Here is a 20,527-nt window from a genome sequence, read left to right as displayed (position 1 = left end):
TGAGACTCTCATCAGAGTGGTAGTTAGCTAGGTCTTAGATCACGGAATCAGAAGGAGTCAGAGAATGGTTGAGGTTGGAAGGGACCTCAGGAGGTCACCTTGTCCAACTCCACTGCTTAAGTAGGCAGATAGACAGACTTCGGTTATATTTTAGAGGACTTAGGTTCTTGACGATTCATAATGCCTTTTTTGGGGCGATATCCAACATCACATGCCACTGCTATTGGCTTCATCCATAATGTAGTTTTCTGTCTAGGTAGCTTGATACAGATATGTGCTAATAAATACAGCAAATACCAGACCTGCATTAGATTACAAAAAACTTGAACTGGATTTTACAGTGTCTGGATTTAAAATATCCTGGATGCTTGGCCTGACAGAATTATTTTTCTATGGCAATCTTTAAAAATGAAGTTACCTCCAATCACAGCTGAATCACTTCTGACTGCATTGGTGAGAGGTTCTCTTTCATCTGTCTTCCCAAATGGATCTGCAGTTGGTTAAACAAAACAGAACTTATTCTTTGTATCAACTATATTCATTATCTCTGTGGCTTAGACAGAATCATCCCCTTACCCTCATGAATTCTGATCTGTTTTCAAAAGATGTGATTTGGGGAGTTGGAGAATTGAACCAGAAATCTCTCTGAAAAATAAAGTGAGCTTGCAGGGCAATTTTCTTCTACATCTTCAGGAGCAAAGTGTGTTAAGGGTATATTTAAAAGGAAACAAAAAGGCTCACACTAACATCTGAAAGTGTTGTCTCAGTTTATGGGTAGAAGAATCAGAGACATTTGAACTAAATAGCCCATAGGGAGCTTTTCTCAGACAGAGCTTTTTTTTTCTTTTGATACCTAAGAAATAGTATCAGAAAGAAGCAAAAGGAAAGGAAGGCTAGACAGATTTAGACCTGACCTATGCTTGTTTAGACCTGACCTAAATTTGTAGTTGCAGATATACAAGTAAAATTCAATCCCATACAGAGAAGCAGTCTCTTCTTGGGACAGCTTCTTGGAAAGCATGTTTTTCTCTCCATTGCAGAAATGCAGTGGTCAAATTGAATTCAAAACAGAGAGGAGTCAGAAGTGAATTCATATATTAAAGGCTTCTCAGTGTTGGAGCTCTCTGGTAACCTGCATCTATAAATGACTACTGTCAAAACACTGGGCCAAAGAGTCTATGTGCTGGCAGTTTCAAATTCAGATTCAACCTGAGGTGTCAAACCCTCCCTGAAGTCAGTGGATTTATGGCAGTATAACTACTTTATTCCTGCATGTTTTACAAAATGCTGTGTTTTCTACTGTTAGCTGAATCCAACTTTTCCGCACCTTCACGTTTGGTTTTACCTTTCAGCTTACCTTCTCCTTTGACAAGATTCCTATCTGTGTTTCTCTCCTTCACAAGCCTCCAGGCTATCATACAGAGGATGTACATGGAAGTTATGGATGACTGTCTCTGCTATATATTATACTGCTTTGCTAAACTGATCTTTCCGATGCAAGAGGTGGAAGTCTAACTCAGAAAATTGGTGTTGCAAGGTGTATTGTAATTGAACATCCTTGCCTTAGTAGCAGACTCAGCCACATTTTGGTACCTCATTGCCCAAGGTATTTTTTATTGAAACGAGCAACAGTTTCATATTTGTGTATCAGGAGGTGCTGAGTTTGTAATGATGGTGGCTTTGGGCTATTTTGGTTCTTAAAGGGGACACTTTTTCCTTATTCTCTACATCACTCGTACTAGCCCCAAAGACATGCAGAAGGTATCAGCCTCAAAGAGGCTTTTGTGTTTTAAAAGATGCAACTCTACTGCTCATTTTAGGGGTGGAAGGATTTCTCATCAAACACATACTTAAAAGTCAGGGTTCCCCATACCTGCAGTTCATTGACTGAGCTACAGGCACAAGAGGGACTTCTGGGGCCAGCTAAACACTTCCACTACACCCATTATTGATGTGAATGGCAATTACCAATGACAGATTTGAACGCACAGGTTGAGACCTATTTAAAAGAGACCCCTTTCTTGGATATTGGGTGCCTATAATGATGTTGCCAAGAAACAAATAGTCATGGCAATGCTTCAGCTCATTTACTACATTTGTGGGACTGGAACAGGGATAAAAATTGTCCTTTTACACATAAATACAGATAGCATCATAGAAAAGATCAGGTTTGAAGGGAACTCTGGAGGTTATTTAGCCTACTCTCAAGCCTTTGAGCCTAACCTCAAAGCAGGGACAAATTTGAAGTTAGATCAAGGTTGCTTATAATTTTGTACATCATGGGGAGGTTCATCTCCTTTATTTTTCAGTATCCCAGAGTTAGTTATATAAATCAAAACTAGTAATTTAGACTCTTTATTTATGCAAACAGAGGAAAAGAATCTACAGATATTTTATACTCTAAGATGGCTGTCAAAGATGGACAGTGCGATTCTCCTATTTCTTTCCATAAACTGGAAGAGGGGAATAATAATTATTTTAGACTTCAGGAGATTTAACTGTATGATACTGCAAGTTTGGTGAGATATTCTCTACCCCAGCCCTCAGCTGGTGCTAGTGAAATCAGTTACAACAAAAATTCACATCTGTTGAACATCAGTCCCGCTGTACCAGAGAAAGATCTCCAGCTGGTGCATGGTATTAGTCAAATAGAGTTAGAAAGCATAAAATTAAATTTCTACCTTAAAAATTATGTAAGACATCATTCATGCCTAGAAGATTATGTAAGATCTGACACTAAATGCTATTAAATCTCCACTGTTTTGGGGTGACTGTTACCAGAATGGAAGCACTGAGGAAAACAGAACAAATGTTGGAGATCAGTTTCAGGATGGAGGCCAACAGACATAGGCCTTAAGAATTATGTTTTGCCTGAGAAATAAAGTCAGGATACCTGGAGAGGAGGGAGTGCCTCATTACAGTGGAGCAGATGGCATGTGACAGCAGAACCATCTCCAGTGGGAACACCATAAACTCTGAAGACCTTAACAGGACATCTCCTTCTTTTAGATAAAACTAATGACATTACAGTGTGAATCACTGAGGTTGGAAGCACTGCTGAGGTTGGAAGGCCCCTCTGGAGACCATCTAGTCCAAACCCCTACTCAAATCAAGGTCTATTACAGCATGTTTCTCAGGCCTATATCCATTTGGGTTTTTAATATATCCAAGGATGGAGACTTCACAACATCTCTGGGCCTTCTGCCACCTTTGCTAGACTTCCTGCTCATTGAGATGGCCCAGTCTTGATCTGGGAGGAGGTGATCCTTGAACCAGCTCTCCTGGGTCCTTCTTCTCACCAGGGCTGTATCCCATGGGATTGTTCCAAGCAGGTCCATTACCAGGTCAAAGGTTGTTATCCTGAAGTCGTCTGGGGTTGCAGTCATACTTTTTGCTTTTTTTCCTTCCTCTCAGGATCCTGAACTCCGGCATCTCATAGTTGCTACAGCCAAGGCTGTCCCAGCACATCCCTGGCCAGTTCCTCCTTGTTTGGAAATATAAGGTCCAGCAAACTAGCACAGTTAGACAGGGACTTGCACTGTTTAAGCTGCCTTTCAGAAGCAAAATTTTTCTGTGTAGTTTCTGACTTATGAAAGTCTTTGGCTATTTTTACTTTAAATGCATGAAGACCTGCTCTTCAGCTGGAGTAGACACACAGCTCAAGACTCCACCATTCACACAAATGAATCTGCTCTGGCATTTACAGTATTTTAATATATATATAAAAAATAGCATAGTAAAAGTCCATTATCTCTATGCCATCAGTGCAGAGTTCAGAATACCAAAATCTCTGCATGTGTCTCAGCAAAGAAGAAGATGATTTGCAGATCTTTGTTAAATATCAAAACCACAGTAAGTTACCTTTCATTTTGTGTTTCCTAATCAGAAAGTGTGTACACAGATAACTGTGCCATGAGTGAATGGATTTTATTCCATATCTGTCTGCTAGGAAACTTTCTTGAAGACAACAACTACTCCTCTCCAAAGGAAAGAGCTTCAATTGTTTTCAAGTTATAAATATAGAAAGCTTTTTTCACACATTTAAAGCGAGATTTCCTAGAGGGCTTTTTGTTGTATCTGTACATTAGAAAATTGACACAGACATGTACAGTCAACTTTGAAGTTCTATTTTTCTTCTCAGACACTCAATAATGACAAATTGGGAACTGATGAATTGAGATATGTGCAGTAAATTTGAAAGTTAATCCTTAACTCTGTTTTTCTTTTTATTTCTTAAAATGTGTCCTTTTCCATGTATAAATGTAATTTTCAAGTACATCTATACAAAGTATAATCTGCTACAAATTGGAATTTTTTTTTTAACAAGAATCTACCGCCCCGTGCTCTTACTATAGCATCTAAAGACACGAAGTCTTCAGAACTAACTTGTTCTAAAGATCTTATTCAGGCTTTAATGAAGTCCAGTGTGAAGAGTAAGGCAGTAGTGTCAGTTAATTAATCATATTGAGAGGAAATCATATCTTAGAGCACAGAGCAGCAACGACAGGGATGAACTTTTATAATAGTTCTGCATTTCTGATGTAACAGTGCTTAACCTTGACAATATCATGCAACTAATTGTAAGCTTTAAATATTTAAGTCCAAAGATGCTACACATTGTGTTCTGTCCTGCAGCTCTGAGCCTCAGGTTTTACTGCTTTCTAACTCTTTAGAAAAATTAGATCATGGAGGTGACACATCACAGGGCAAGGAGTTCATATTTTCAGTATCATTGCCCATTTGGTATTTACAAGACACATTTCTTCTGTGCATCACAGCAGATACTTTAGTCAACTCTGGGTGGCGAGAAGAAAGTTGGGGGGTGGGGAGAAGCACACACACACTGGCAGCCACTCTCCATAGAGTAATCAGCAGCCTTTTTTCCCTGTGCAGAATGCTAATAGCATCATTTGTTTTCTGCTGAATATCTTAGACAGAAGCTGCAGGAAATGGGGATTTGATGCAAGTACAAATGCCAAAGGAATCATATTATGATCTATGAAAGAGTTTTATTAGTTATCAGAAAAAAAGTGGCTTCATTGGTTAAGGGGCAAAAAATAGCCCTTAATTTGTACCCCTTTCTGGTCATTAAGAATTCTGCCACATCCACTGGTGACTAAAGCAGCAACTTGATTGCCCCTGTTCCTGGTGACACTTCCAGCTGCTGAGTTTCCTTCTCTGCATACAAATTCACATTTGCAAAATACTTAAGATTCCCAGAGGACAGTTTCAGGATTGCAAAAGATAAACAAACTGTTGGGATCATCTTACTGGTACTGCTCAAGTAGTGCTCCTCTTTAGCTTGAGAGAATAAAGTACAAGCATTCAATGGAAGTCACACACATGTCGAGGGGTTTGCACAAGGAGGTTTTGTTCATTTCTGTTCCACTTGTAGGAAAAAATTAAATTTTTTTATATGACTCCTATTGCTTCATCACCCCTGGGATATGGAATCTGTGTAACATTTATTGAGATCTGCAGCACTGGAACTATCTAGAGTGGACAGCAATGGCAAATCAAGTGCATAACCACATTTCCAATGCTGTTTCCATGATAGCTTTGGGAATTTTTTGTTTGTTCTAGGCATGTTTTAGGTAATCCAGGAACTTAGTCTGGAACCTTTGTTTTAGTACAATGACTTTTAAAAGGGCCTTGGCTAATTGTAATGCTCATCTTCAACACTCTTAATTCTGAGAGAAAAGGCAACTTCCCAGTTCCAATATTTAAACTATCATAATTGCATTACAGCAAAAAGAAAGGAAACCTCACTCTACAGCATCCTTTAAATACCCCATTCCCCTTCGGTGACACAAACCTGATGAGGAATATATTGAGGTTACTGTGTTCACATCAGCTTCCATTATGGACACGCAGCTGGATTCAGTCAAAGAGCCTTTGACAGTCACAGGAGCAATGCTGGGATGGCGTAAGGCAACTTTCAGGGGAGCAATGTGGTTGTACTGAACAGAGGACAGGCAGCCAGTGAAACCATGGGCATTTGCCTTTGAGATTTCAGGGTCCAGTGACAAACTATCTGCAGTACAACAGAAAAACACGCCAGGCATTATCTGTTTTAGGAAGGCATTAAAAAAAATAAATCCTTTTACTTATATTGAATCAAGTTGGCTTGGACATAAAAGCCTACATTGTGCTTCTTTCCTCATCCATTTTCTTTACTGTCTGGACAATATTTAACACATCATAGATGCTAACCATGGCAATAACAATAATAACAATAAACAGTAAAAATAGAAACACTGAATATCACAGAACCCTGGGAATGATGCTCTGATTTTTTTCTGCATTTGTTAACAACATGAGTTTCACAGATATGGACCATATCTTCAAGGCATTCTACCTCCTCCACTCTTTTAATAAAGGAGCCCGCCCTCTATTTTCTATTATACAATGTTTCATGTGGCCTAATACTGAATGGCTTGCTAATATAGGCTTCCACCCTTCTTCAAGGGTTTATTTTTCAACTAACTTTTCTGATGCACCTAATCATTTTACTACATTTTTATAATCAGAGTTCCTAGGAATCCTTCTACTTATGAGCCAGGCCCTCACTCTGCTAGCCCCAGTCCATGAATAAAATAAAAAGCAAACTATACCTCTTTTTGACTACATCAAAACCAAACCCAGTATCTCCATGCTCTTTTCCAGCCTGAAGATGAGATAGCACCATTAATTTACCTGTTGGTCTGTGTTCATTTAAATTTCACAGAGAGAAAGCTAATTCAAAGATAAGTGGATTTTATTTAGTTCCAAATATTGTAATATCAAAAATTGTTTGGGAAAGTCAGTGAAGGACAGCGAAGCCATCTTCTGTTTCCTCCAAGCTCTCATTTATTTACTTTCCAGAAATTGAAATTCAATACTGCTCAGACGTCTGTAACATGATGCGCCTTATATCTAGGTCAATCAAACATGAAAAAAAACCACAAATGCACACATATAGAGTACCAGAACTTATTCAAAGTCTTAAAAATTACCTGCTAATGAAAAGAAACTTCTACCATTAAAAGTTTTGGAAATACTTCCAATGACATTGGAAAATAAGGATTCCCAGCTTTTCAAGTTTATTTTCAAAGCTTGAAAGAGTAAGATGTTAAACTTTAAAATAAAGTCCAAGTTTTCCACTACCATTCAAATACAATGATTTTACAAGCTTTCAGCCAAAAGGATTTACAAAAAAAAGTAGCCCTTCTCTTATAACATTGATACCTGAATTACAGAAACTTCTTTTACATATAAGAAAATACAGAGAAATCTCAAAATCTAGCCCAAATCACACATTATTTTACTGCTCAATATCTGTGACTGTTATGTCACGTGGTCAGAAGGAATAAGCCAAGAAGGATTTCTAATTATGTTTGAATGTCTTCATGGAAGTATAACGTGGAAGAGTTTGGCTGCTTCTCAGCAAAGCAAGGTACGGTGTGAGCTTGCTCTCCAAGGGGTCTTACAGGAGAGCTGCTCAGTCTGCAGAGCTGTCATGGGGACAGCCTCTGGGCTGTGAATAGCTGCAAGAAAGAGAGATGGGAAGGGAAACAGCGAGGCTTTGCCACTGGCAAAACTGTAGCCTTACAGAGGTTCACATCTGCTCTTCTCAAAGTAGGAATTGGCTGCATTCAGGTTTTTAAATGAGGTTTTGTCACGGGTATTATAAAACAGACAAAGAATTGTTTCCAAGTTTCTGCAAGAAGGCTTATATAAAACTAAAAGACTGATTTATGCTATTTGCCATCTTTGTTGAATTTATAAAAACCTTTGTAAACGTTCCTACTCTCAGCCTTTCTTGTTTTCTTAGCTCTGACACAAAAGGTGGATTTGTTTGTATCTTTTAGACATCTAAATTGCTCTGTTCTGCCCCAATGTGCAAAAGGTAAAGCCTAAGAAATAATGAATTCCTTTTTCATGGTACAGTGGTTTGAAAAGTCTAAGATACAGTACTTTTGAAGGCTTTTTTAGAAAGTCAAATGGGCCAATTCCAGGAGTCTTTTGCCAAAGTAAGCTTTGCATGAATGAGAACCAGGAGATTTGTTGTTGAAGGCCTTGAAATTTGAAAAAAAGAAATCAAAGAACAAACCAAAAACAACCCCAGAGTCCTCTGGTAAAAAACCCATGTGCTCAGATACTTTTTGCTTTATTATATGGCTTTAGGTACATACCTTATGTCTTTCAGAAAGCGGGGCTTTCACTGTTCTCAACAAGAAACCTGCACAACTTGGGTGTGAACTGTCCTCAGTTGTGCTGCCCTCTGAATTCTTGAGTGCATAATGTAAATCTGTGACTATGACATGGTTACATCTATGAAAGGCTTATTAAAGGCCACTCTGTCACCTGAAGTCTTTAAATCATGCTAAAATGTTTTTCCAAAAGATATTTTGATTACATGACATGGTGCTCAGTAAGAGAAGCAGCTTGCTGAAGTTCCAAGGGCTGTGCTGAAGCAAGGTCATATGGAACATCAATGGCCTTCCTCTGACCTGGTTATGCTGTGAATCTTTCTATGCATTTGGCTAGCCTGGAAAATCACACTGCATTGCTGCTGCTGGCTTGGTTTGCTCTTCTGACATTTTAGCATTGCATTTCTGTTCTTGGTACTGGAGACTGAGCTATACTGGATGATTTCTACATGGTGGGTGAGAAGGCAATTGCTTTTGGCTTTTGAGTAATTTAACTGTTCATTCCCCACAACTTAAGTTTACCCATATTTTTAGGAATTTTTAAGCTTTGTCTGCTGAGCGGTGCATAAGTTGGTCTGGCCTTTTGCTGGGTCCTCTAGCTGTTCCCTGGAAGCTGTCTGCAATGTCACAGCTCAGTAAGTTTTGTGTCCATTTTGCTTTCCTGTTTTCCATGTACTTGCAATGGCTTTCTGTGATAATGAGGATTAAGTCTAACATGTATTTGTATTTTTTAAACTTTATTGACTGTATCAACATAATTTATCTGCTGATTCATTCCTATTCACCAAAACAGACATCCTGTTCCCCTGCTGCTTCTTTGTGCACCTCTGCCATATACAGCACGCTTGGTTTAGGATCTTAAATAAATAAAGCAATTTTAAGTCTTAATATCTCACTAATGGGGAGTTAATTTTCGTCATAAATAGAATTCTGCCAGACCAAGCATTAAGCTGCTCAGCAATGTATCAGCAAATTGACATAGTAAACAACTACTAATATGACAGGTAACTGGAATCAAAGAGAAATCAAAAGTTATTTGCATGAAGGGAGAGTGGCTCAAAAGACCTTCTTTCTAAAGATGTCACTGTGGAAAATGGGACCATAAATGTTATCCAGTATCTTTTTGTTCTTTCTTTATAAACATTAATTTCATGTCACTCAGAAACTTAAATCTGAGCCCCAGTTTACTTGTATGCTCACTTACATTCAGGAAGGCCCATCATGGGTTTCCTTAATTGAAATTTATTTTTAATGTCAGTGAGAGCAGACATAGACTGTTTTAAATGTCTATGCCCTTATTAATTAATTAATCTTAGTGAATCTCTGGTAGAAACACAAAGGGTAATTTACTCTGTATGGGAAACACTGGTTGTCCTTTTTTTTTAGTCTGAGAAATAGAAAGATGATTTTTGAGGGAGTTAAAGTGTATCCATCACCTCATTTTGCCAAGCTGCTGAACAGCACTGGCAAGATTACTTCTTGGAAATTGTCACTAAATTTGAGCCCATGACCTTGAAGTAAAAGTCTCTTGCAGTCTCCACATTGCACCTGTCTCAGAAGAGTTGACTAGCAGGTACTGTGTAGTTACCTCAAAAAATAAGCTGCTTTGTCCTTCAACAACCTCACTAAACATTGCTGATACTAACCATTAATTAATAAAGGGCAGAAAGCATATCTCGGATTAGGCTGGAACTCAGAAAAAGGTTTATTTGGAATAAGCTAATTTAATGGTGTGAGCCTGCCATAAAGGCAGTGGAGTGAACAACACAAATTTTTCCTCGTTAGAACCATTGAGCTCAACCAGTTTGGCTCTTGCTTAAGAGAGGATGAGTTTGAAAAGGAGACAGGCTCCAGGCATTCAATGCACCTCTGAGCCACTTCTGAAAAATCAAGGGACAGCAAGAGCAAAGCAAAAGTACTTTTTCTCACACGTTTTCCCAGGAAAGAGCAGAACAGACCAGGATTTTCTTGCCGGCAATTGAATATTTTGTGCCAAGTGGAACATTTGAGAATTTTTGTTTCATTAGGCTTAGCAGAGGTAATTTCAGACATGCATTTTGTATGTTTTCTTAAAGACAGTTTGCCATCAAAAATGAAGTACTGCTTGGACTTAAAATGTGAAACATTTTTCACGCCAGTTTTTGACATTTGAATCCTAATCTGTCACAATGCAGCCAGTCTTATGTGATTTTGAATGGGCTCAAAACAAAATTTATGAAAAGAAGAAAATATTCTAGAAGATGGAGAGACAATGTGCAAAGGAACACATGATTTTCTCAGCAGACAGTTAAAATCAACTCAAGTAGCAAGAATTCAGAACAAAAAAAAATTCTGGATAGAAGTAGATGACCTTGGACAATAATTTAGGCAGTATTATCATCAAGAAAAAAGGGGTTTAAGCATGGTCTTATGATCATATGGTACATGATATTGCTGGGGATGAAGTCTGGATTTGGTCTCTTTTTGATAGAGACATGATGGCATTATTGGCTTAGACCTTGGATTGCTTGAAGTGCCCGAGATAGCCATTTTATGCTTATTTTAACTGCTGCCATCTTTGTCCCAAATACCTCTCCACTTTTGTCCTAAGCAGTCATTTCCATTTTCCTTAATCCTTTACTAGGCTCCCCAGAGGAAAAACAATGACTTTTAAAGGTGCCTTATAATGCACCCAAGAGATCATTTTCCTGGGTATGGTCCCTCTAAGAAACAGGTATTTAGGGCAAGAAGACTCTGCAGTAAAGAGCTTTATAGTGACCAGAAGGGTCCAGCCAATATCTCTTGCAGCTATTGCTGTATTGTTTAAAATGCTAGAGCACGATATTCCAAGATTGTGACTTTAAATTTCTCAAGGAAACTGTGATCTTGTGAGCTTAAAAAAAGAATGACTTTCCACCGAAAAAATGAACTTAAGACTTTTCCATAAAAACTCTTTAAAAGGACATGCTTTTTTAGGGAAGCTTTTGTATCTCAGAGTTAATGCCAACTTACCCCTTCTGATTTAATTATTCAATTATCATGTCCCCCAATATAATATCACTCCTGGATGAAGTGCTCTGTGATCTCACCAGTGTATAGATTCCATTTTCTCCTTGTGAACTTTTAATAAGAAAAGCTATTGTAGAAATCATAAAAACTGTACTGCACCTACATAATGTTTTTAATAGAATTACTTTCCAGATAAACTTTCTTCTAGGTACACTTTATATCAAAGCTGAATGATTCAGTAGAAAGAATCCTACAACTTGAGTGTGTTTTAGCTCAGGTTTTACAGATAAAAGATATCATGATTATGTGCTAGACTAAACAGTTCTTTACATTGCCAGTATGGGAAAGATCTGCTACTTCAACACTTTGAAGACATAAATAAATTAGGTCAACGTTAATAAGTGCTAAAGAAATCTTTGCAACCTTTTTCTTCAGAGCACTGTTGAATCCCTTTCAATGCTACCCTTTCACTCTGGCATCACTGCACAGCTACTATATTAAACTGCTCAGAAGCAAATATGCAGGCGATGAGATTTGTTTTTTTGCATCAGCGATTATTTTTCCAGGGACTATAATGATGGAAGATTTAGACATGTTGGGGCACAGTAAGAAGTTTTCAAAGATTCATTAAGGTCAACCCCCCCCAAAAATAAATTGTATTTTCTATTGGGATAGCAGCTTTTTTTTAGACAAGACCTGAATGTATGCAAATGTTTCTCTGAGATCAGAGAATTACAGATTAATTTAAGTTGAAAGACACCTCTGAAGGTCATGGAGTTCAATCCCTTGTTCAAAGTGGATCCAGCTTCACAGTTAGGTCAGATTGCCAATAGAGCTCATGTGGTTAAATACAGCAGTATGAGCTCTGCAAGGAGTACTTAAAGTAAATGAACTGGGACTCTGGCTAAGATTTCACTGAGACTTTGCCATAAACCGTATGACCCACTTGGGGCCTCAATCCAGTACTCATTAAAGTCCATGGAAAAACTCCCATTGATACTGATGATCTTTGGATAGGTCCTTTTGTATCTTACCTCTATATCTGTGAAGTAAAAATGACAACAAACTACAAGATAATATTTTTCTATTGCTCTTGGATACCGTGAGGATGAATTCAACGAACGTCTGTTGGATGCTTGAATGCTGCTTCTTTTTACTCCCTTGTCTTCTAAGCCACACTTATATTTAGATTGATATTTCTAAGGCAGCTATATGGCCCCATTACTGTGAATCTGAACAGCTCACAGCCTTTAATGCTTTTATCCTCCTAGCACCCCTCTGATGTAGGGATGTTCTATTATCCATGCTTTACTGATAAAGAACAGAGATAGTAAAGCTCAGACTGGTTCCAGTGGGAATAAAATGCCCGCTTACCTTTATATTTGCACATAAATGGCTTGCCCAAGGTCATTCAAGCAGTCTGTGGCAGAGTCAGTGTCCCTATATTTTGAATTCCAGGTGAGCCTCCTCTGCCTTAAACGGAGGGTTTTTTCCTGGAATTCAGAGCTGGGTGTAGGGTAGCCATTGAAAAATATAGCAGATTTGAAAAGCAGAAAAAAATATCAGAGTTTAAGTTGCTTTTGACTAAAGGAGGTGTAACGGGGCTGGGGGAGTAGAAGGGGGGAAAGCACTATTATTTACAAACTGGTCATTGTATAAAAGTGCAGTTTTCAAATGTTCCAGCTGTGCTAAAATGGTTATCATAAGAAAATCTGTTGAGGAAGAGGTTTCAAGCTTTTATGATGTCATGCTGGAAGCTCTTTTTCAGATTTCTCGGCCAGTGGGGAATGGATGGTGGAGTCGATAAAGAAGGTGGATAACCATCTGGTTGAGCAGCCAGGATCAGGCTGTTAGAGCAAGCAAACAAGCAGTGGTGTGACAGGAAAGAAGAGAGACAAATTTTCAGAAGAGTATAGCATGAATGTGTAGGACACGCAGAACAGAGGGGTTTTGTGTGGTCCTATTTCAGTGGACGCTTAAATGTTGCTAATAAATATCTTTAGGACCCTAAATCCCAGTGGCATCCAAAACAGACACTACAGGAAGTCTAGGTCTACTTCGAAGAATAACATGCCTCTGGAAGTTAATGCTTTGCTGAGGGAATGAACAATGACAAGGAAGAACTTGAAGGATATTGGTTTTGGTCACTAGTATTCACCTTCTGGTGAGCCATCATTTAAAAAACAAACCTATCGTTGACATTTTACCGATGTAATACTATAAATGATGAATGGATATATTTATGTAAGTTCCACATTCCTAAAATGACAAGGTCCAGCTCTCCTCTTGACACAAGGCAATACTCTTGACTTTGTAGCAGTAGGGATTTTTGCCAGCATGGGACTGTGTGCAACCTGAGTAAGTTTGGAGACGACACAAGATTGGAAAGAGCAGTTGGCAGACCAGGTAGTTGTGCCATCATTCAAAGGGACATTGACAAGCTGGAGAAATGGGAAAACAGGAACTTCATGAAGTCCAACAAAGGAAATACAAAGATCTGCACTTGGGTTAGGAATAACCCCATCCACCCACCCTGCTTGGGGCTGACAAGCTGGAAAGCAGCTTTGCAGAGAAAGACACCAGGGTCCTGGTGGACAACGAGCTGCCCATGAGCCAAAAATGTGTCCTTGCAGCAAAGGCAACCAACAATATCCTGGCATCCATGGTTGCTTTGGGAAGGGCATTGCCAGCAGGAGCATCCTTCATATGAGGAAAGGCTTGATAGGGCTGGGACTGTTCATCCTGCAGAGGAGAAGACTCAGAGGGATTTGTGATTTTGTGAGGGCACAAGGACTTTACTCAGCACAGCTACAGCTGTGGGATAAAACCTGGAAAATGAAATCCTGACATAGAAGAAAAAGTTTGTGAAAATTCACTTAACATATGAAGAAGAAACCAGAATTAGGATTAGGCTGGAATTAAAGCGACTTGCTGGGACACATTGTGTGATTCCTGGTACAGCAATAGTATCTCCCACCATGTGGATGGCCAAGTTTATGGCTTTAGTTTCATTACAAAATATGAACTATTGCTATTATTATTACTATAATTAAAACAAAATCCCAATAAACTTTGGGGCAAGAGAGAAATATCAGAAGGATATATCCATTAAAAGCTGTCTGGAGACAAGTCTGTGGTGTTCAGTGGAACTGAATGCCAGACCTCTGGAGATACATCTGGGCTTTTTGGCTTCTCAGCCACCTTGTACCTATAAAGTTAATCACACTTTTGTGACTAAATCTGGTTTGTCTCCATGATGCTGAGCTGCATCTTGTCAGCTTGCTGGCTACAGGTTTGAACATCTTTAGGCTATGTTCCATCTTGCTGGTTAGAAAAGCCTTGATTTATTGATTTGGTATCTATAGCTGGAGCTTTAGGTACAGATCATGATGAGCAATATTCTTTTAGATTTTCAGCACTACAGCTGACTGTTGACAAAATGATATTTTTAGCCTAGCTCTGACTTGAACTGAAAAGTGTCATGTCCCCAAACCTGTCCACAACAGCTTGGAAGTTTGCTGCATTCTGATCAAATATTAAATACAATTAGGGGGAAAATCAGTTCTTGCCCTTATCTACTTAGTAAAACATTACACAGAATGCACTAACACCATTATAAATCATATTGCAAAGTAGGCACTAGAGGATGTCTTCAGTTTCTGTCTAGCTACCAGTCCCACAGGCCTTGGGTGCTATTAATAAAACATATAAAATTCTAATAGTTAAACAGATATCAGGCTTGATACAGATGTCCGATTCTAACAAAGGACTAAAATGTCTATAACCAAGGAAGCATTTAGAATCTTACTGGAAACAAGTAAGACTTAAATAAAGTAATATAACCTACTACAAAATAGACGAGTTCTACTTTCTGAATTTCAGGCAGAGTTTTCCTGGTCTTGTAATGGCTTTGTAGTGCAGAGGGGTAAAGATCAAGACGGTCCATGCACAGAGCATGTAGAATTGTGGCCTCAGTGCTATATGTAATATAAATATTCCTTGCAGAATTCAAAGAGAAAAGGACTGGGAGTGAAAAAGGGTAGAGAGGATGAAGGCTTACAGTACTACTCTTTTTAACATTAGGAAACAGAGATGGCTTGAGAGAAGCAAGCTGTAGTCAGCAAGATGACATCATTAGGCTAAGATGCCATCATTAGACTAAGATGCCACCTTGTGCAGCCACACAGGCAATATGAATCACTTTACTGGAGGGAGCAATTGGAGAAGTTAATATTGCTATCAGTGCAAACAAGTAAAGCTCCCACATTTTTTGCGTTGATGAGATATACAAATAGGAGTACTGGAATGTTCAGGCCAACTCTTACAGCTACACCAGCCAAACAAAACCTGAACCCTATTAAAAACTCAACACACAGCACAGGTTAACTCCAGCTCTATAACAACTAATGAGTCAGGAATATTTTTAGTAGAACCTACCTGTGACCTTGCCCAAGGTGAGTGATTTGATGGCCTTAAAATCAATCTCAGAAAAGTTGTGTTTGAGTTTGAGAACTTGATCAACCTGGAAGAGGTCAGTAAAATTAGTTCATTACAGCAGCATGTAGACATCCCTAGATCCCTCTGTACTGCAGACTTCTGGGAATGCTCTCAGCTGCAAATCAGTTAATTCTGCCCCCAAGCGTGATTCAGTTTCTAAAGATAGCAAAGTGAATGTGCTTTGATTTTAGCATAAGAAGCTGAAAGGTACACCAGAATAGTCATATAAAAGGCTTTGAAGAAATTTCTCCCTCAGAAAAGCTTAAAATGTTTGACACTGAAATCCCCCTGCTTCCCAAAATCCATGTCTAGTCGCTTCAGAATACACTCAAAGGAGGCCTCTCTGGAAATGTATTGTGAAGAATTAGTTCTGCATAGAAGAAAACCACAGCGCAGCAGACAATAGAATACTGGTACTTGAGGAAAACCCTGGCTTTTAGCATAAGCCTCCTTCCTAGATAAGCAGGCCTACCCACTCTCGGTGTGTGCTGTGTTATCATTTTACCACCCAGACATGGAAACTGTAGAGCAAAGTAAAACTGTGACACTCCCTGTGTTTCTGTCTCCTCATTCTGTTCCTCAACACATGGCTTCTCTGTAGACTCTACCACCCTTCCCTGTTAAATGACTGCTGCCCATATCTAGACAACTTGCTTTGTAATATGAACTGCTATAATCAGCCGCAGAAGGAGCAGTAAGATGGTCATCTTCTCCCTGCCTTGGAAAAAAAGGAAATGCAGGGAAACAAGGCAGAGGAGAGTTCTCATCTCTTATGAGGTTGTCACACTCAGCATGGCTTGCTTCTAGCAAAGGGACAGGGCATCATCATGCACAGCTTTTCCTTTCCTGTGAGAGGAAAAGGCTGCTGGGGTCACATTCTCCCTTGGGGCATATACCCTAAACGAAATTATATTCACAAGTACTCATTCCTCAGCTGTTTTTCTCCCTTTGGCAGATTTTTAATGATTCATACTGTGTATTTCCTCTGGGACTACAGGTCACACAGACAACCCTAGGCCCCAGAACCACTCCAATGGTCCAGATGAACTTCTGGCCAAAGGTGTTTCCTAATTGTGCTGGTTTTGGCTGGGAGAGAGTTAGTTTTCTTCAGAGTAGCTAGTATGGGTCTGTGTTTTGGACTTGCACTAAAATAGTATTGATAATTTTGGGATGTTTTAGTTACTCCTTAACAGTGCTTCCACAGGGCGAAGGCCTTTTCTGCCTCTCATCCCACCCCACCAGTGAGCAGGCTGGGGGTGCACAAGTTGTTTGGAGGGGGCACAGCCAGGACAGCTGACCCCAACTGACCAAAGGGATATTCCATACCATATGATGTAATGCTTAGCAAACAAAGCTGAGGGAAAAAGGAAAGGGGGGACGTTCAGAGTGATGACATTTGTCTTCCTAAGTAACCGTTACACGTGATGGAGCCCTGCTTTCCTGGAGATGGTTGAACACTTGCCTGCCCATGGGAAGTAGTGAATAAATTCATTGTTTTGCTTTGCTTGTGCATGAGGCTTTTGCTTTACCTGTTAAACTGTCTTTATCTCAACCCATGAGTTGCCTTACTTTTACTCTTCTGATTCTCTCCCCCATCCCATTGTGGGGGAAGTGAGCAAACATCTGTGTGGTGCTTGGTTGCCAGCTGGGGTTAAACCATGACACTAATCCACAGATTGTCAGAGACAAGGGAAGGATCACTCAATGGCAAACACGATGATTGGGCACTCCTTGAAGCAGGGTCTGGATAGTGCTTTGGTCTAATCTACAGGGCTGTTCTGCTGCTGGACCAGCTTTAGTTGCACCTGTGCCTCCTGCTGGCAATCAGGCATAGAAATCAGTGGGTCTGTTTGTGGCATGAAGTACTATTTAACACTCAGCATAAGCCATGACATACCTGAATGACAAGTTCTCTACCTTCTCTATTAATCTTCACATGGTGCAGCTCTCGGTTGGCAAAATTTCCAGAGTCAATGGTGAAAATGAGGAGCCCATCCTTACTCAGCTTGTATCGGACCTGCAAACTTCCTTAAAAGCAGAGAAAAATTCTACATATAAAACCTTTGTCAATAATGAGATACTGTTCAATGTTTTTACACAACATATAACTAATTTTCTTTTTATTACAGTGGAGTAACAAGGTTAAAAGTCAAGAAAGAGGTTAAAGAGAAATGAAAGAGTTCAAACTCTAATGAAAAGTGTGAAAAAAATAATGCATTGTAAGAGTTTTACTTCCTACTAGCTAACAAACTGGAGAAACATAACTTAATTGAGTAACTAAGTATATCAAAGGAGAGAGTGTCTGTTTGCAGGTCAAACATTTAGCACTGCCACAAAATCTGATCTACATTAGTCTGTTAAGGATCCCTTCCACCAGAGGGCATGCAGGTCTTGCACTGTTCTATTAAACAAATATTGGTGGATTTTACTATTTCTTTTCATTAGGATGTAACAGACAACACAGAAGACAGTGACAACTGCGAGAATTATAACTTAATTTCAAACACTTAAAGGTCCAGGCTCATTATAATTTATATGAAACACAAGAAGAGATATATTGTAAATGATTGTGCAGAAAAAAGTATTTTTTCTTTGGTGTTCTAATGTACTTGAAGAAAGAAATATAATTCTTATAAAAATGAATGCCAAACATCTCTTTCAATCTTTGTATCAAAAAAAGCATTATGAATTCTGGTAAATAACAGTACTACAACAAATTAAAATGCACAAGAAAAGGAATCCAATATGAATTTTAATCCTTCTGCAAATGACTACAGGGAGAAAAAAACCATATATACACACACATATATATAATTTAAATGGAAAAGGACCTGTTCCGATAAAAACCTTTCAAGATTACTTTTCTTGGAATTAAATAGCAGGGAGAAAAAAATTCTCTGAAATTTTTGAGCTCTTTTTATGCATCAGCAATCAAAATACATGGAACAAGAGTGGTACCATAGAGTTAAAAAGATTTTCTGGGGCTACTTTGTTATTGTCTCCAAGGAGAAAACGAATGCTGACATCCCCAAAACCCCGAGCAAAGGGTCCTTCATTTATTCCATATTCTGAAAATCATCACAAAAATACCCTCCTACTTCCTTCTATTTCAGTGCGTCTGTTAGCACAAGTTCAAACTATTCCAAGTATCACTGGATTTTGCAGAAGGCTACAGGCAACCTTCACCTATGCTGAACGATAGGGACTGACTGACTGTTTGTTACTGAAGGATGTGTTCACACTGTTTTAGCTTGAGGACCAGTTTCAGTGTTTGCAGAGGCAACGCTTGCATGTACACCGTGATGCAGCGCCATGTCAGAGAAGCCCACAGTACATCTGCATGAGCTGCTGCATATGCGTGGTGCACTGCAACGTTATTAAGAGACACCTCTGACCCCAGAATCAGTCTGACTGTTTAATGAGGTGAATGAGCAGCCCTGCTTGTCTCCTATACTCAGCTGTATTAATGCTGCAAAACTGCTTGCAGGTCGAGAGTTAGCAAGAGAGGACATGGGGCAGTTCTCCTTCACTACATCATGTGGACATACCTGCTCCATTCAGCCTTCCAAGTTCTCCCTCAAGAAGGCCAGCTCTGTTGTCCTACATGCTACTGCAAAACCACTTCATGAAGAGCTTAAAACAATGTATAAATTTCCCACAGAGGGGGAATATTGCCACCTCTTCACAACTCACAGTGAAGTTGGTAGTCATTCCAGTTAAGATCATCCCTCCTCCCTTTCCCTCACCAGGATGTTTGGCTGCTCACGCTCCTAAGAGCTGCACTTTGTAACATTCAGTATATCCCAGATGGGCACTGCTGCTCTCTGAGCTTTGGAGGATAGAAACAAAGCTTCTAAAAATGAGAGGGAAAATGAGAACGAACTACTAGGATGAAGGCTTTTTAGCTGATTGAGTGGGCTGCTGGATCAGGTGAGCTTTTAAAGTAAAAATAAAAAAGAGGAGATAAAAGGCATTTACTTTCTCACACATAGTCATGGATGTTAGAGGGGAATTTGTGAAGAGAACAAGGTCAGCTAACAACTGCTAAATTATTCAGTGTGATATTATAAGTCCTGATTCAGCTGTCCCGAATCATGCTGCAAAGCTCACATCCCCTCATTGCATAGCCAGAACAAGGAGCTACTGTCTACCACCATTAATGTTACACTGAAAGGTCCAAACTTAAATCACAATCCCATTTTCTAGTACTGAATGAAAGATGCATCAACAGGGAATAACAGTATAAGCATCTTACAATCACTTTACTCTAGAAAGATGTGGAAAAAAACCAACCCCAAAATCAAGTGCAAGGAAGGGACATTCCTCAGACTTGCTTGTTAGGGCAGTGGGAGAGTGAATAAAAAATTGAAAGGTTGCCTGCCCCTGCACACCACAGCTGAGATGACCGCACAGAATAAACTGAGACTTAGATGTGAGAGTGTAACAGATTGGTCCAAACTGAAAATCACACCCCAGTAGTACTTTATAGGCTGCCTCTTACCTGGAGCCTTTAAAAGGGACGTAATGCAACAAAAGGAACAGGGCCTAGATGTGGTCTGTGACCTTGTACTAGTCGCTTAGTTTGTAAATGTGAAAAAAATTCTCTATTCTTTTTGAATGCTTTGAACACATCAGTATGTAAAGTATAAATGGTACTACTATATTCAGGTGATCAATATAGCAACCAGCACGTTTGTGTTCAAAGACAGACAGTGAGATATGCAAACTATCTAGGCTCTGAGCTGCTGCAAACAGGGATTTACCCATTGACTTCATCAGAGAAGCACTGATTTTAAACCAGAAACCATCTGTTCCATTTGGTAGGAGACAATGGAAGAAGTTCTTGACAT

At 39.3% G+C, this 20,527-nt stretch overlaps 1 protein-coding gene across 1 annotated transcript in view; it reads right to left on the bottom strand.

Moving 5' to 3' along the window:
- The window catches only part of CNTNAP5 (contactin associated protein family member 5), a 297,657-nt gene that overhangs the window by 9,423 nt on the left and 267,707 nt on the right, over nucleotides 1–20,527 (bottom strand). Inside the window, exons 20-23 of the mRNA XM_064451280.1 lie at nucleotides 17,575–17,705; nucleotides 15,618–15,702; nucleotides 5,816–6,034; nucleotides 419–490 (exon numbers count right to left, since the gene is read on the bottom strand). Coding sequence (XP_064307350.1) covers nucleotides 419–490; nucleotides 5,816–6,034; nucleotides 15,618–15,702; nucleotides 17,575–17,705 — 507 coding nt within the window. The remainder of the gene's footprint in view (nucleotides 1–418; nucleotides 491–5,815; nucleotides 6,035–15,617; nucleotides 15,703–17,574; nucleotides 17,706–20,527) is intronic.

Source organism: Phalacrocorax carbo, chromosome 5 (assembly GCF_963921805.1).
Source record: "Phalacrocorax carbo chromosome 5, bPhaCar2.1, whole genome shotgun sequence".
Lineage (NCBI taxonomy): Eukaryota > Metazoa > Chordata > Aves > Suliformes > Phalacrocoracidae > Phalacrocorax > Phalacrocorax carbo.
This window is presented reverse-complemented; position numbering and strand designations above follow the sequence as displayed.